The 15023-nt window shown below is 45.6% G+C and overlaps 1 protein-coding gene across 8 annotated transcripts in view; it reads right to left on the reverse strand.

Moving 5' to 3' along the window:
* The window catches only part of ARSG (arylsulfatase G), a 114217-nt gene that overhangs the window by 27849 nt on the left and 71345 nt on the right, over positions 1-15023 (reverse strand). For all 8 annotated transcript variants that reach the window (XR_014508025.1, XR_014508026.1, XR_014508027.1 and 5 more), the window contains one exon: positions 10433-10541. Coding sequence is in view for 3 of the 8 variants with exons in the window: in XM_083427588.1 (XP_083283714.1) it covers positions 10433-10541 (109 nt within the window). In the remaining 5 variants the exon portion in view is untranslated. The remainder of the gene's footprint in view (positions 1-10432; positions 10542-15023) is intronic.

Raw genomic sequence — 15023 nt, forward strand, 5'->3', positions numbered from 1 at the left:
AACAAACACGATGGGAGGGATGCTAGCATATAATGAACGAGGCTTCCTTATGCTGCGTCAGACAGATGCTGAACGGGGTTGTATCTGGGGAAGAACTGGGCCCAGGTGTTTGATGATGAGTGACATCCTTGTTCTGCTGGCTCCTCTCCTCTCTTTCCAAGGCCAGATGGCCAGAAAAAGGAGACACGTCCCTTATATTTGCACTGGGCCTTCCTTTCCTGCTGCCCCTATGCCTTTGGAGAGCCAGACGGCAGCTCAGCAAGGCCAGAGGGAGCTAGCAACTCCTTCAGAAAACACAGAAAGGTGGGCTCAGTTGTGATGGTGCATAGTCTCTGAACTACTTGATGCACATGAGTTCCAGAAGAGACCCAAGCAAGAACCCAGACGTGTATGGAACCATACAAAGAACCCACAGAAATACCAAGATTTGAGCTCCAAGTTCCATAAAACCTCAAGGCCACATAGTCAAGACTTGCACACTGGTGGGGAGCCAAGGTGGGTCACTATAAACTTCTATTGTGCGCTGCCAGGTCCAGCTGCACAGAAACACTACAATGATGCAGTCCTTGGCGATAAAACCACAGTGGCAGGGTTAAATAAGCAGTGTAAATACATCCGAATGATGCCATGCTAAGCACATCAATTCACTTTCTAGGAAAAAATGGTTTCACTTATGTACAGCGCAGCAGCTTCCATAGGAAGCCAGGATGGAAAATGAGAGTGGCATTGGGTTCTGTAGTTGCCACCACCAACAACTCTATCAACATTTCCACTGCAGTCTTCTTATTTCAGGGACTTAAACCTGAGCCACAAAACACATTATTCCATAATCATATACTTGATAACACAGCACATGGAGTGTGGTACTGAAATAATACACACACAAAAACACTGTCAGTTGGGTGATCTGACATCCAACAAACAGCACAATATGGGAAACGGATTACTAAAGCAGCTCAACAGAAGATGGTCAAGCTTGTAATTGGTCCTAATCACCTGGAGATTGGAGCAATTCAGCTGGTTTCTTCAAATTACCGTATTTTTTGCTCTATAAGAAACACTTTTCCCCCTTCAAAAATTAAGGGGAAATGTGTGTGCGTCTTATGGAGCAAATGCAATCTCCTTGGCTTCAGCGATAGCAATGCGAAGCCTCCGAAGCGCAGAGGGAGAGTTCCCCCTGCGCTCCGGAGGCTTCGCGTTGCTTTCGCTGAAGCTGCCTGAAGCCCCTGGAGCGCAGTGGGAATTCCCATCAGTGGGAAGCTAACACACCTCACATCTTCCACATCAGTTGTGGTTTTATTAATATAATTTTATTTTCTTATGGTTGTCTTTGTAAATAAGCCCGGCAGTATTAGGGATGCTTGAGGAATTCATCCTTTGACCATTTTAATAAAAAGGGACCGGATTAATGTTTAGATCATAATGCAGTCATCCTTCAGATTTCACATCTCTTGAATGCTATGGTGATGTTCTTGGCTCAGACAAACAAACAAGCAGAAATACCCATACAAATAGCTGTGTCTTTTTAATAAAACGAGTTTAGAAATGCTTACTCTGAGACAAAACACATTGAGAAATTCATATTTTGTGCAAAAATACATATTTAAATGTATTACTTATTTATATCTTAAAATTAATATACTACTCGACTGTAAATAAAACCTTCAGAGCAGTTTGTGTTCTTGTGCTGCAATGTAATGCATTTTTAAAAACATTGAATGTTAGTTAACATTGTTTTGATGGAACACAATTTGGGAGAGTTCCCCTAAAAGGCAGATAATGTCCATTATGAGGAATCATAGACAAAATTGCAGACTGAATATGGAATCTTGAGGTTCCAGGGACTTCCACTTTGTTGGCTGTGCTGAGCAAATTAGTAAACCCATTTTCAAAAGCAATTTTCAGGCTTGGAAAACTTGGCACAACACACCTAACTTCTCGGATATTGCCACTCCATTCCCTTCCTGGAACACCCAGATTTTGCTGTGGGAAGCATGAACATGCAGGTTATAAGAGGCCTTTTTGAGAATGGCAAACCAATTAGCAGAGAAAACATTTTCACAATGATGCAGCGGTACAGAAGAAATTGGTTGCATGGGGTCCAAGTACAAAGCTTTTCTAGCACACTGGAGAAAATGCCGTGAATTCACAAAAGTTTGAAAGTGTTTGTAAGTATGTGCCTCCAGCAAGCTTACCAGGAAAAAAGAGAACAGTTTCACTAATTAATAACCTACTTGTTGAGGGGTTTTTGTTTGTTTTGTTTTTTTCAAACTAGGGGATTAGAAATGGTGTGGGAGACAGACCAGGGTCTGTTATTTGAGATTTAGCTTGGGAGGTTTTATAGAGAGGAACACCACCCTTCAAAACAGTTTCCACGTTAACAAGGAAGTTCTTAATTAAACTGATGCATCGGTGCATAGCCGTCAACTGTCCCTTATTTGGCGGGAAAGTCCCTTATCCCAGCGCCGTGTCCCGCTGCTGTCCCTTACTGATGATGTCCCTTAAATTTCCCGGGTTTCAAAGGAACCAGCTCCTCTCCCTCCCTCTCTGCCAGCCAGAGAGGAGGGAGGCTCCAACTGTGTTGCTTGGCTGCGTTGCTCACCCAAAAAGGAGTCTAAGAACGACTGGGGGGGGGGGGGTTGGAGCTTGCAAGCCTTGTGCCAATCAAATCAGCCGCGTTGCCTGGGGACTCGCCTTTGCTCAGCGCTTCCCAGCGGAGAGGTGACGGTGGTTTTCCTTGCTGCATCCCCTTTGCCGGGTTGCTGCACTGTGGGAACCACCGTTTGAGGCTTTGTTTGGCTGCTGGTTGGGCTTTCTGCCTTTGGCTCGGAGGGGCTCAGACGTTGAACGTACTTGTGTTCACAAAATCCCTTATTTTGGTTGCTTATCCCTTATTTTTGAGGCTGCTGGTCCCTTATTTTCAAATCTGTAAGTTGACAGCTATGCATCAGTGACACCTTACCTTAGTTAAATTAATGCATTTCTTGCACAATCGACCAAGTGAAAGGGCAAGTGAAAGCAAGTATCTTTGATGACGCCATGATAGTTAAAACCTGCTTTCTGTTTCCCTTCTAGCTACATAACCTGATGATGCATCTTCCCAAAAAGTCACATGCAGCGAACCAGAACTCTTAGATAAGGCACCTACGCACACAACAAACAGCCACTGCTCAATCTATAGAGCTCTGCCAAAGCACTTCGCCGCAAAACGATGGCACAATTTCTTCCTTATTCATTTGGGCGACCTACTTTACTGACCTACTTTTTAATGAGCAGGAAAATCATAAAGTCATTGCGGGCACTCGTCATCAAACGCCGTTAAGCGAAGCAGTTTGGCACGGCAGATTTTGGTGGAAAGGCACCAGCTCCACCCCCTTGAGGCATGGGAAATTAATAAGCATTTTCCGCTCAATGGGATAGAAAATGAGCGCCTGCTCCCTAGCTAGAGGTCTAGGAAAAAGAGTTGGCTCTGCACAGGTTGAGAACCCAGGTGTGTAAATGCAGAGGAACCACAGGCAGAAAAAGGACGACGAGTTTTAAGATTTGAAGTGACACAGAGAAGGAAAAGCATAGCAGCGAATGCTGGGAACATCAGCTGCTTTCTCTATGACTCTGCACTTGCCACATATATATATATGACACAAGTAGAGACAAACAGAAATAAAACACCAATTAGGGAATCAAAAGACAAGAGACAACAAATGGAAAGCTAAAAGCACCAGGTGAGCCTCCTTGGGTAGGGAAGGGATTCCAAAGGAACAGTCCTCTGCAACTTAACTCTCAATGCGTGATCCTGAAAGTGGCTTTGAGCCCTCAGTTGTGGGGGCAACCTTTGTTCACAGAGCAGCTTCTCAGCTAAGTCCATATATCCTGATTTCCGCCTGCTCATTACTCACCACTTCTAGTGGGTCCCATATTCTCAAAGGCCGTGCATGCAAAACCTCTGACGTCAACTATTCACACACGGCAGTTCGTCATTTATCAATATGCTTCCTTCCTTCCTTTCTCAGACATCCAGGTGCACTGAAGGAGGCTCCCACCCACAATGATTTTGCTAGCCGCTGGGGAGCCAAAGGATTCACCTCTCTTCCTTTCTACCCTACCCAACCCTGCAGTTGTTGCTGGTCTTTAAAAGCACCAATTGCCCACGATTCCAATGAAATAATTGGTCTCGTAGTGTTAAATATGCACAGTTGAGATAAAGTCTTTCCCAACAGATGCTTAGCGACTGTTCCATGAAAATGCTGGAGCCCAGCCAGCAATGCCACCCTTTTCACAATACAGCCAGCTGGGTTCTCCTCCTTTCCCCAGGGCAATTAGCTTCATGTGGGAGGTACATGCTGTCAGCCGAGATGATGGGAGCAAAAGATAGAAAGAATCTCTCCCACCCACCACCCCCATAAATCCTCCTATATCTTCACACTGGGATAATCATATACGTAACCAAGAGCTGCTACACACAGTACTGAAATTTAGCATCACCTCAGTGCAGTGAAGAAATATTCATCCTGCATGGAATATGGATCAGGAAAACCATTGGGTTTAATGGCAGGGAGGCAGTTGCTGCTAATCTAAGTTTAATGTAAATAATAATAATAATAATAATAATATACCCTGTCCATCTGGCTGGGTTTCCCCAACCACTCTGGGTGACTCACAACAGAGGACTTGGAGGTGAGTCTCTGCCTGTTTAAGTTTTAATTAATAAACATAACAGGAAAAAGGGGAGATAAATTAATAAAAATTAATAAAAATAGCAATAAAGCAAAATTAATTCAGAAACAAACAAAACCTATTACCTGCAATAAGATTATTCAATCAATCCTACTTAAACATATACATTAATATAGGCAGCCCAAGCAGGTATCTAAATGAAACTGATGATTCTATGCTGTGTGTTCAAATGCAGAATTGGCATTTGAACACACAGCATACTTTTGTTGTCCATCCATTAGTCCCTCAAACTACAGGAGTGCTCCAAAATCCACAAATAACAAGTATTTCTCAGAAACAAAGTAGATATAAATAAACATTTCTGAGCATAAAGAAAATACCACAGGACTTGCCCCCACATTAGATACAAATGTCACATGTAACTTGGCCCCAAGTTTCCAACACACTGTGTGTACTAGGATTTCAGCAGCCCCAATTTGACACGGACAATCTCTGAGTTTCACAGTAAGACTTAAAACGCACCCTAGAATTGCACCAAACGCTTAGAGAGGGGAAGGCATTTCATTTCTGGGGAAAGGCACCCGATTCCACTGGATAATTCAACGGAACAATCCATTATCAGAGCACCACGCTCTTGTCTGCATACTTGTTGATGCAAAAAATACTCAAGAATGCTTTGTTCCAGTGAAACACTAGGCATGAGCTTTTGACACACAAATACCTTGGTTGCCATTTTACATTTTGGCTCTACCTCTCAATAGCTATCTTCCTAGCTATCAAAGACCTGTTACAATCATTAGATCATAACGTGTCACTCATTATCATCTGTTTTATTGAGGCTTGGATTCTGTAATTATGGCTGACTGATTGTAATAGATGTACTACTGCTGCTAAGTAAGCAACAACAGCTGCCAATCTTTCTGTTGAATAACAACTCCAAAATATATAGCTTACGAAAACCATAGAGTATCCGTGACACACCAGCACTGATGCATCTTTTCTAAACTTTAGCATAAGGAGGCAGCGGAGAATGAAAGCGTTTAGCCTCAAGGATTCGCATAAGTGGTCAGATTGTGACAGCATTCTGGGCTAACTCCTTAGAAACATCCTGCAGAAGACTGAAATGTCACAGCAATTAATGGCATTAGTAATAACTTTTGTGGTGCACGGAAAGACATTTCCGTGGCCAAAGGGGCTTACATGATGCCAATTAATAAGGAAATCACACCCAAGGAACTCATTTACAACTACTAATAAAAGCCCAATTATCACTGCTATTATTCCAGTGGATTTACCCTTGAAATCCCAAAGAGATTTATGTCCACTGTTGAAAGCAACAACAAGAAGGATCTAGTGGTCCTTATTTACTCTAAGTATTGTTATTATTTGGGGACTTGGGGTCCAAAAAGCTGGGATCAGGGATCGTGTCTGACTCTTCGTGACCCCATGGACCAGAGCACACCAGGCACTCCTGTCTTCCACTGCCTCCCGCAGTTTGGTCAAACTCATGTTCGTAGCTTCGAGAACACTGTCCAACCATCTCGTCCTCTGTTGTCCCCTTCTCTTTGCGCCCTCAATCTTTCCCAACATCAGGGTCTTTTCCAGGGAGTCTTCTCTTCTCATAAGGTGGCCAAAGTATTGGAGCCTCAGCTTCAGGATCTGTTCTTCCAGTGAGAACTCAAGGCTGATTTCCTTCAGAATGGATAGGTTTGATCTTCTTGCAGTCCATGGGACTCTCAAGAGTCTTCCTCCAGTGTCATAATTCAAAAGCATCAATTCTTTGGCGATCAGCTTTCCTTATGGTCCAACTCTCACTTCCATACATCACTACTGGGGAAACCATAGCTTTAACTATAAGGACCTTTGTCAGCAGGGATCAGGGATAGCAGGTCCTAAAATCGGAAAAGCCCACTCCCAATGGCAATAGCCAGAGGCACTGTCAAGAGCATCATCACGGCAAGTCTAAGCCAGGTACACAGTAGATGGTAAGCAAAGGTGATGTACAGACAGGAGCCGAGAGCAGGGAAGTATGCATGCAGCATAAAGAGGTCAGCAGCGGCTTGGTCCTGCCCGGATGACTTAATATCCAGAGCAGAAGGTGGTGAAATCGTATTGGTTCCCTAGGCTCCTGCGTTCAAATCCCTACACAGCCAGGAAATACACACCAGTTGGCCTTGGGCAAATAATGGTCTCAGTTCACAGAGTTGTTTTGAGGATTCTGTCCTGAGCCCGCGAGATAAGCCAGGGAAAGAGCATAAATAATAAGAATTGATGTGAGCATGTTTCTACCATCAGGTCGAGGCCAGATTACAATCCCAAAGCAAAGATCCTGGGGTTATATAATAATAATAATAAAAAATATTTATACCCCACCCCCCCAGCCAAGACAGGGCTCAGGGTTGCTAACACCAGGTATAAAACAATTGATTAAAATACAGCTTAAAAACAAGATTAAAATGCAGTCTCATTTCAGTAGAAACTCAAATCAAAAACTTTTTGGGGATGAAAACGTCAAATCTTCACCAAGGCCAACTATCCAGACTGGTCTTACGTGGGCCAGAAAAAAAGCCAAGGAAGTCCCCAAATAGGAGTTCCATCACAGAAGGAGAAAGGAAAAAAGGATAGAGGGGAAGGGGATCAAGTTGATTCCAAGCCAAAGGCCAGGCGGAACAACTCTGTCTTACAGGCCCTGCGGCAAGAAATCAGATCCTACAGGGCCCTGGTCTCATGAGACAGAGCGTTCCACCAGGCCGGAGCCAGTATTGAAAAGGCCCTGACACAATACACCTCTTTTTGCCCTTGCATGCCTGATTTTTTTCAAAAGAAATCACTGGTGCTGTCGGAGAAGGCAACGTTGGGGCAAGGCAACCCCTGACTGTCACCTGCTGGAACCTGTGACACAAGCAGAATGGTTTTTAAACACTCACACCTACTTCAGGCTGTGCTTTATCTTTTGGTTCTCAAGCAAGTGTTAGCTGTGCCGTAGCTTCCTGAGATCTTGTCTCCCAGGAGTGGTGCCAAGGAGATGACTCCCCAGGGAGCATCTTACACTGTTGCTATCTGGCCTTGGAAGAACCTGGTTCCCAAGCATAGACAGTGACAGCCTTGATTGCTCCCTGGGTTGCTTTCCCCTTCTCATGGGAGATGCAGAACTATGTGCTCCTAGCTACTGGTGACTTGGAGGAGAGCAACCACCAGGGGCTGTTTAGGGGAAGGGATAGTGGCCACGATCCCTTTCGAACACCTCACAAGATGCACCTGCGCTAGGGTTGCCCCCGTCCCTTTGAAAAACAGGGTCGCCCCGTTTTGAACAGCAGCGTCCCCTGTGCTGTTTGGGATGCCTTTTGCCCCATTTTCTGTCATGGAAAATATAAAATGGGCATTAAAAGTTTCTTCCTTTGTGCACTCACCCCAACATGCTTGTCTTGTGCAGCCTAGCTTGCTAGGCACCTCAGAAGTTAAGCCAGATGACTGATGCTCCAGGTTAGCCAATAGAGCTCAGCAGCCTGCAGCAGGCTCTTCTGGATTGAGCCGAGCTCTTGCCGATGGCTCTAAGAGGGAAGAGCAAAACGTTCCCTGGAGCAGCAGCCTCAGCCCCTTCAAAGCTAAGAATTTGTCGTTATCTCTCCCCCTCATTCCTCTTTTGGCTGGGTTTCTACATTTCTCATCTGAACGGTCAGCTTCCCACTCACAGCTTGTTAACACATTTTGGCCAAGACAACAAAAAGCTCATCCACGAAATACCATGCAGAGTAACAATACAGAAGCAAGTATCCTTGACTCCTTAAAAGCAGTGTCCCCAGCAGGCCATCTAGATCAATGTGGGCGCTCTCTGTAGGTTTTTGTCTGTGTGCGGTAAGCAGTTTTTGATTCATGATACCAATGCAGTTACCAATCACAACAAAAAGCATTGCATCACCTTACAGCAGCCGTTCTCTGCCTTGAGTCCCTAGATGTTGTTGGGCTACAATTCCCATCATTCCTAGCCAGCATGGCCCGTGGACAAGGATGATAGGAGTTGTAGTTCAGTAGCATCTGAGGACCCAAGTTTGAGAAAGGCTGCCTTAGGGACAAACACATTTATTATGGCACAAGCTTTCAGGAACCAGTCGAGTTGATCAGAGGCATGAAGTACTAGAGAGTTGGAAGCAATGAGGTCAGAAGGAAGTGAAGTTACGTAAGGTTATTAGTGGGGAATAATTTTTATTCCCGTTCTCATGAGACAGGGATTTTGAAACCTTTATCTGAGTAAACATCTCAAAAGTTAACTTTTGGCCACTTTCAAACCCAGCGTTCTCCAGGAGGAAAACAACCCCCCTTGGAAGAACTCAGCTGTTGACTCAGTGGCCAGCATCTCTGAACCCCTTCACCCTGAACAGCCACATGTTTTTTTTGTCCCCTCCCCCCCCCCAAAGCCTTCTTCTTAATCCTTATTTGCTGACACTGCCACACAGGTCTGAGAAAGGAGCTAAAGGGTGCAGAGGGTTGCATAAATCTGTGGGGGCTTAACAGAGTTTATTACTAGTTAACTCAGGACAACACCTCCATTTTTGTTGTTCTGCTTATCCCTCTAGAAATGGCAGGTTCCTCCACTTCCCAGGAATGTACCGTATTTTTCTCTCTATAACACGCAGGTTTTTTCTCCTAAAAAGGAAGGGGAAAAGTCTGTGCGTGTTATTGAGCGAATGTGTGGTCCCTGGAGCCGACTGGCGCGAGTGGAGGCAAAAATCAGGCAAAAATCAAATCGCGCGTCTCGGAGAAGGGAAACCTGAAAAGAGGAAGTGGCTGCTTTCCTGCATTCTGCCTCAGGGTCTTACTGCCCACCCTCCTCTGTTTCGTTGCTGTGTTTGGTCAAACGGAACAAAGCAGAGCGTCCTTCCTTCTAATTCCTCTCCGTGATCCAGCCGGAAAACATGCAGGTGGGAGAGAGAGAGAGAGAGCGTGCGAGATGGCTGGCTTGGGTGGGTGGAAACTTTTGCCTTCCTTTCCTCCCCCCCGTTATACCCCTTGCCTGCATTCTTAGCCAGCTGCTTCTCTGCACACCCCTCTCGAGCTCCTTGTCCCTTCTGTGTTTTTCCTTCCCTCCCCACTTAAAATGTGGTTACAAAGCATGGATCCATATGGATCCTCAGGATCTTTGCATTGGGTCAGCCCAAATTCACCATCAGAGCACATAGCATGTCCATCGCTACAGCCTGCACCAAAAAAATCACGCACCCACTGTTGCCTGGGGCTGCAATGGTGCAAAAACGTGGTTAAAAAGCATGGATCCTCAGGATCTTTGCATTGGGTCACCCCAAATTCACCATCAGATCACATAGCATGTCCATCGCTACAGCCTGCACCAAAAAATCACACATCCACTGTTGCCTGGGGCTGCAATGGTGCAAAAATGTGGTTACAAAGCATGGATCCACAGGGATTCTCAGGATTTTTGCATTGGGTCACCCCAAATTCACCATCAGATCACGTGTCTGTGGCCACAGCATGAAGCACAAAATGATACATCCACTGTTTCATTCAGAATGTTTTTCCCCTTGTTTTTCTCCTCTAAAAACGATGTGCGTGTTATGGTCAGGTGCGTGTTATAGAGCGAAAAATACGGTATGTTCTCAGCAGTTCCGGTTCACGCCAGAGCAGTTCAGCTGTTCCCCACATGAAGTCTGTGCCAGTTTTGGGTTTGGCCATCAACGCCCCTCTCTAGGCGGATCTTGAAAATGATCCCAGAAGAACAGCAGGCACTGTTACGTTCTCTTACCTCAACATCACAGGACTCGTGGCATTTGCTGGGATCTTCCCTGCCCAGTAGGCAAGCGTGGGAACCCGGTGACCCCCTTCCCAGGTCGTTTGCTTTGCTGAGCTCCCGCCTGCAAAATTTAAACAGAGAAAATGTATTTGCGGAGGCCTGTCTGCCAGGAGAGTTCCCAAAGAGCCAAGATCGCAAAACAAAAGCTAAATAGTTAAGACAGGGGGACAAGTTCTCTCCTTTTAAAAAATGAGACAAACAATCCAATAACGGGGATGTGAAATTGTGCTAGCCCAGAACAGTGCATAACATAAATGATACAGCAATCCTAATGATCTCATCAAGTCCTTCCTCTACGATGCTTCAGTTTATTCAGCACTGGCAACAGCAGAATGCAAGGCCTATTCAAGGTTGAATCAGGGATATTTTTAGCTTTTTCAACACGCACAGGGTGGGGACGGGGGAGACACTCCTGAAGATTATAAATGTTTACAAAGTACTGGTGCAGCACATAGCATGCTAAGCTTGAGCTCCATCCCAGCTAGATTGGCCGAATTTGGGTTAAGTCATCATGGTCTCGCAGCCACATTAACCTTCCTTCAGGACTAGCTGTGAATGCGCACAAGGCAAAGACTTGGCATGGACAAAAAGTGCGATGTCAAATCATCTACATAAAAGCCCAGTACAGTTGTACCTTGGAAGTCGAACGGAATCTGTTCCGGAAGTCCATTCTGACTTCTAAAACGTTCAGAACCCAAAGCGCAGCTTCTGATTTGCTGCAGGAAGCTCCTGCAGCCAATCAGAAGCCACGGAAGCCCTGTCGGACGTTCAGCTTCCAAAAATAGTTCGCAAACTGGAGCACTCACTTCCGGGTTTGTGGCGTTTGGGAACCAAAATGTTTGAGAACTAAGCTGTTCCAAAACCAAGGAACGACTGATAGATGGGGGGTAGGGAATCAAGTGCAAATCCTGCTGTGGAGTCTGGAGTCACTGCCAGGACGAGGGGCAGAGCAGGGAGGGAATGACAGCTGTGGCTGAGAGGAGGAAGCGAGGACAGGCTTGTCGGGGAGTGGGCTTGGACCGCTCTGCCTTAACACAAAGGAACACAAGAAGCTGCCTTAGACCAAGTCAAAAGTTCATCTGGTTTTGCATTGTGCACCTTGGCATGTCAGCGGCTTCCCCAAGATTTCAGAGAGAAGTTTCTCCCAGTCCTACTTGGAGACGACGGGGGCTGCATCTGGGACTTTCTGATTGCAAGGAAGATGCACTAACACTAAGCTATGGCCTCTACGCGTACACTCGCAGCAGCAGCGAAAACATGGCTGCAGAGACAGTGCACCTGACAAGGGGTCAGGATGAAGAGAGGTGGGTGGGAAGGCTGACCTCTGATCCAGGAGGTTCTCCGCTGACAACAAAAAGAACTCATGAGAGCAGGTGCCCCGCTTTAAAAACTTTTTATTCCACTTTCAAGATTTACAAAGAACACCTTCGCCTTCCATTGTACTTTTTATAAATAGTTTCAAAAGTCGCACAGCTGTTTTCAACCACTGGAACATCCACATTTTTTCTCATTGCCCAAGTCAGATAGGAGGCATACAGGAAACACTTTAATTGATTCCGATTCAGTTCTGCTTGTACATCTAGTCCTCAGGGGCTAGACAGAGATGGGCTTGTCTGTGCTTTGTTTGCCCAACAAGATTTGAAAATGTTTGGTACGTGGAGCTGTTACATCCAGACTGCATAAACATTTATATAACCATGTCAGACCGTACTGCTTTGTTTAAAAATGATCTCTCCTCCTCCTCCTCCTCCTGCTGTTGCTGCTGATGGCAAATTGTTTTTATTTAACAAAATATATAAGTTGCTTGATTGCAGCAAAAATCTCTGAAACGGTTTACAAGAAGTTTCAAAATTACCTGTACAGTTTTAAATATTGAAAAACAATTATTTTAGGACACATTAGCCCCTACACATTTGCACAAAAATGTTCTAAGCAGGCCATGAAAACAGTACAGGGAAGGTGTCTGTCTCATGTCAACAGGCAGGTGCTGCCATTCTAAAAGACTGATTTCTTAAAATTGTAAACAACATCTGAAAGCAGCCCTGTTTAGGGAAGTTTTCAATGTTTGACTGTATTTTAAATATTCTGCTGGGAGCCACCCAGAGTGGATGGGGAAACCCAGCCAGATGGGCGGAGTATAATTAAATTTATTATGATGAGTAATTACGGAAGAGGAATTATGCGGTCCCTGTAACGGTGCCAGTTCCGCCGATCAGAATAGTGGAATGGGCACAAAAGGGCTTCAGGTACCAACTGTGACACCTTGAATTTGGCCTGGTAACAAGCGGGTAACCGGTGCCATTCTCGAAGCAGAGGTATTACATGCAGACAATCACTCACTCCTGTCAGCAACCATGCTGCAGCATTCTGAATTAACTGCGGCTTCTGCTTCACAGACCTCTGACTTTGTTTGGGTTAGACCTTGTAGGCTGCTTGAGCAATGAAGGCTCTCCTTACTCCAATGTGGAACCCTGATTGTCACATGATAGGCTCCACTCTACAGATGTGCCACTCAATGCATGAATGGTGGGAGTATAGTATGGGAAACAGTCTTATTAAAAAAACTAACCAATAAACTGAAACTGACATGGGGACAAATGGAAGATGACGCCTCCACCCCGTTATGGCTCCCCTTTATCACATACACAGCCCAACAAAACAATAACAAGTATCCACCAACAGCATACAAATCAATATGGCTAACCTGATTCAAAAAGCACTCACCCACCCCACTCACACATGAAAACAAAGTTCACCACAGCCAACCCCAAACAAACAACCACACCGTAGGCCAGGCTTCCTCAATCTTGGCCCTCCAGATGTTTTGAGACTACAGTTCCCATCACCTCTGACCACTAGTCCTGCCAGCTAGGGATCATGGGAATTGTAGGCCAAAAACATCTGGAGGGCCAAGGTTGAGGAAGCCTGCCCTAGGCCAACCCCAATCTCTCTCACCACCAAAGGAACACAAGCGAATAGTAAAGAGAACCTGCAAAAGCGATGCTGGCACAAAACCCCACACATACATTAAGTAAAATAGAAACATCGCCACCTGACCCCATCCCCACTCACCATGGCCCCCTCCACCTCTTCCTCCGTTTTCTTCCTAAGGTAACACTAATGTCTCAACAATTGAAACTGATCTGTAGAAAATGCAACTTGAAAAAAGAGACATTGCACTTACTTCTGTAAACCAATAAATCTTTAATAAAAAATACGTGTGGGGGAGGGGGAGAGGAATGAATGTGGAAGTAGGTAGAGCTGCCCCAGATGCAATCATGATTGAGGCCCTGATCTCCACCTCACAAAACTGATAAGCTCTGGGGAAGGGAGGGAGGTCAAATAGGATTAGAGAACTTTGAACTCAATTTTTCCCCTGGCCCCACCATCTAACACAGTATTTTCCAAGCTTGGGTCTCCAGCAGTTGTTGGACTACAACTCCCATCATCCCTGGCTAGCAGGACCAGTGGTGAGGGATCATGGGAATTGTATAGTCCAGAAACAGCAGGCAACTCAAATTTGGGAAAGACTAGCAACACCCAGCCTCTATGTACAAGCTGGAAAACTACACCTTCCCAGCCTAGGTTTGGATACGGCTGCCTAAAACCCTGGCAACACTCCTCACATTCAAGCTGAAGAGAGAAAAGAGATGTTTGCTGCTTTCTGTTGTGGTTGCATTGGCTAATTGTTGTTGTTTTGTTTTTAATGGAAAGGCTCTGCTTTGCAAATAGGCTAAATGAAACAAACTCAATTCAAGTGACTTCCTCCCCCTCCCCTTCCAAAATCAAAAACGACGAGTGCTTGTTGACAAGCTCATTCACCTCCCTTCTTCCCCAAAGCACAGTGTCCGTAAACACAAAGGGTACAAATCGCACCGGCCCTAATAAGGTGCTTTTTCTGGACCAACTCTGTGTGAAGTGCCCATCCATGCAAAATAACACAGGCCTGTGGCATTTGTTTCAATAATCAAATGTTATGCAAGCATCCTGTTGCATTAAATTACAAAGGCCAAGGCTTCTGGGGGAAATCTGACGGAGGAGAGAAAACAGAATGTTTCCTTGTAAGGAAGAGGGGGTGGGGATGGACAAACCCAAATATACCCCCTGGAAAGGCCCAAAATGGAAAATTACCAGGGCATGGGATGTCACTTGATTTATTGCACGCATAACTTTTTGCCAGGGAACATATTGAGATGCTTTCTGGAGGACTTTAGGGCTTGTCTATAGCTCATGCAAACATTGTAAGGTAAAGGTAAAGGTACCCCTGCCCGTACGGGCCAGTCGTGTCCGACTCTAGGGTTGTGCGCCCATCTCACTTAAGAGGCCGGGGGCCAGCGCTGTCCGGAGACACTTCTAGGTCACGTGGCCAGCGTGACGAAGCTGCTCTGGCGAGCCAGCACCAGTGCAGCACACGGAAACGCCGTTTACCTTCCCGCCATAAAGCGGTACCTATTTATCTACCTGCACTTAAGAGTGCTTTCGAACTGCTAGGTGGGCAGGAGCTGGGACCGAACGACGGGAGCTCACCCCGCCGCGGGGATTC

This window comes from Podarcis tiliguerta, assembly GCF_965153285.1.
Source record: "Podarcis tiliguerta genome assembly, chromosome: 2".
NCBI classification, from domain to species: Eukaryota; Metazoa; Chordata; class Lepidosauria; order Squamata; family Lacertidae; genus Podarcis; species Podarcis tiliguerta.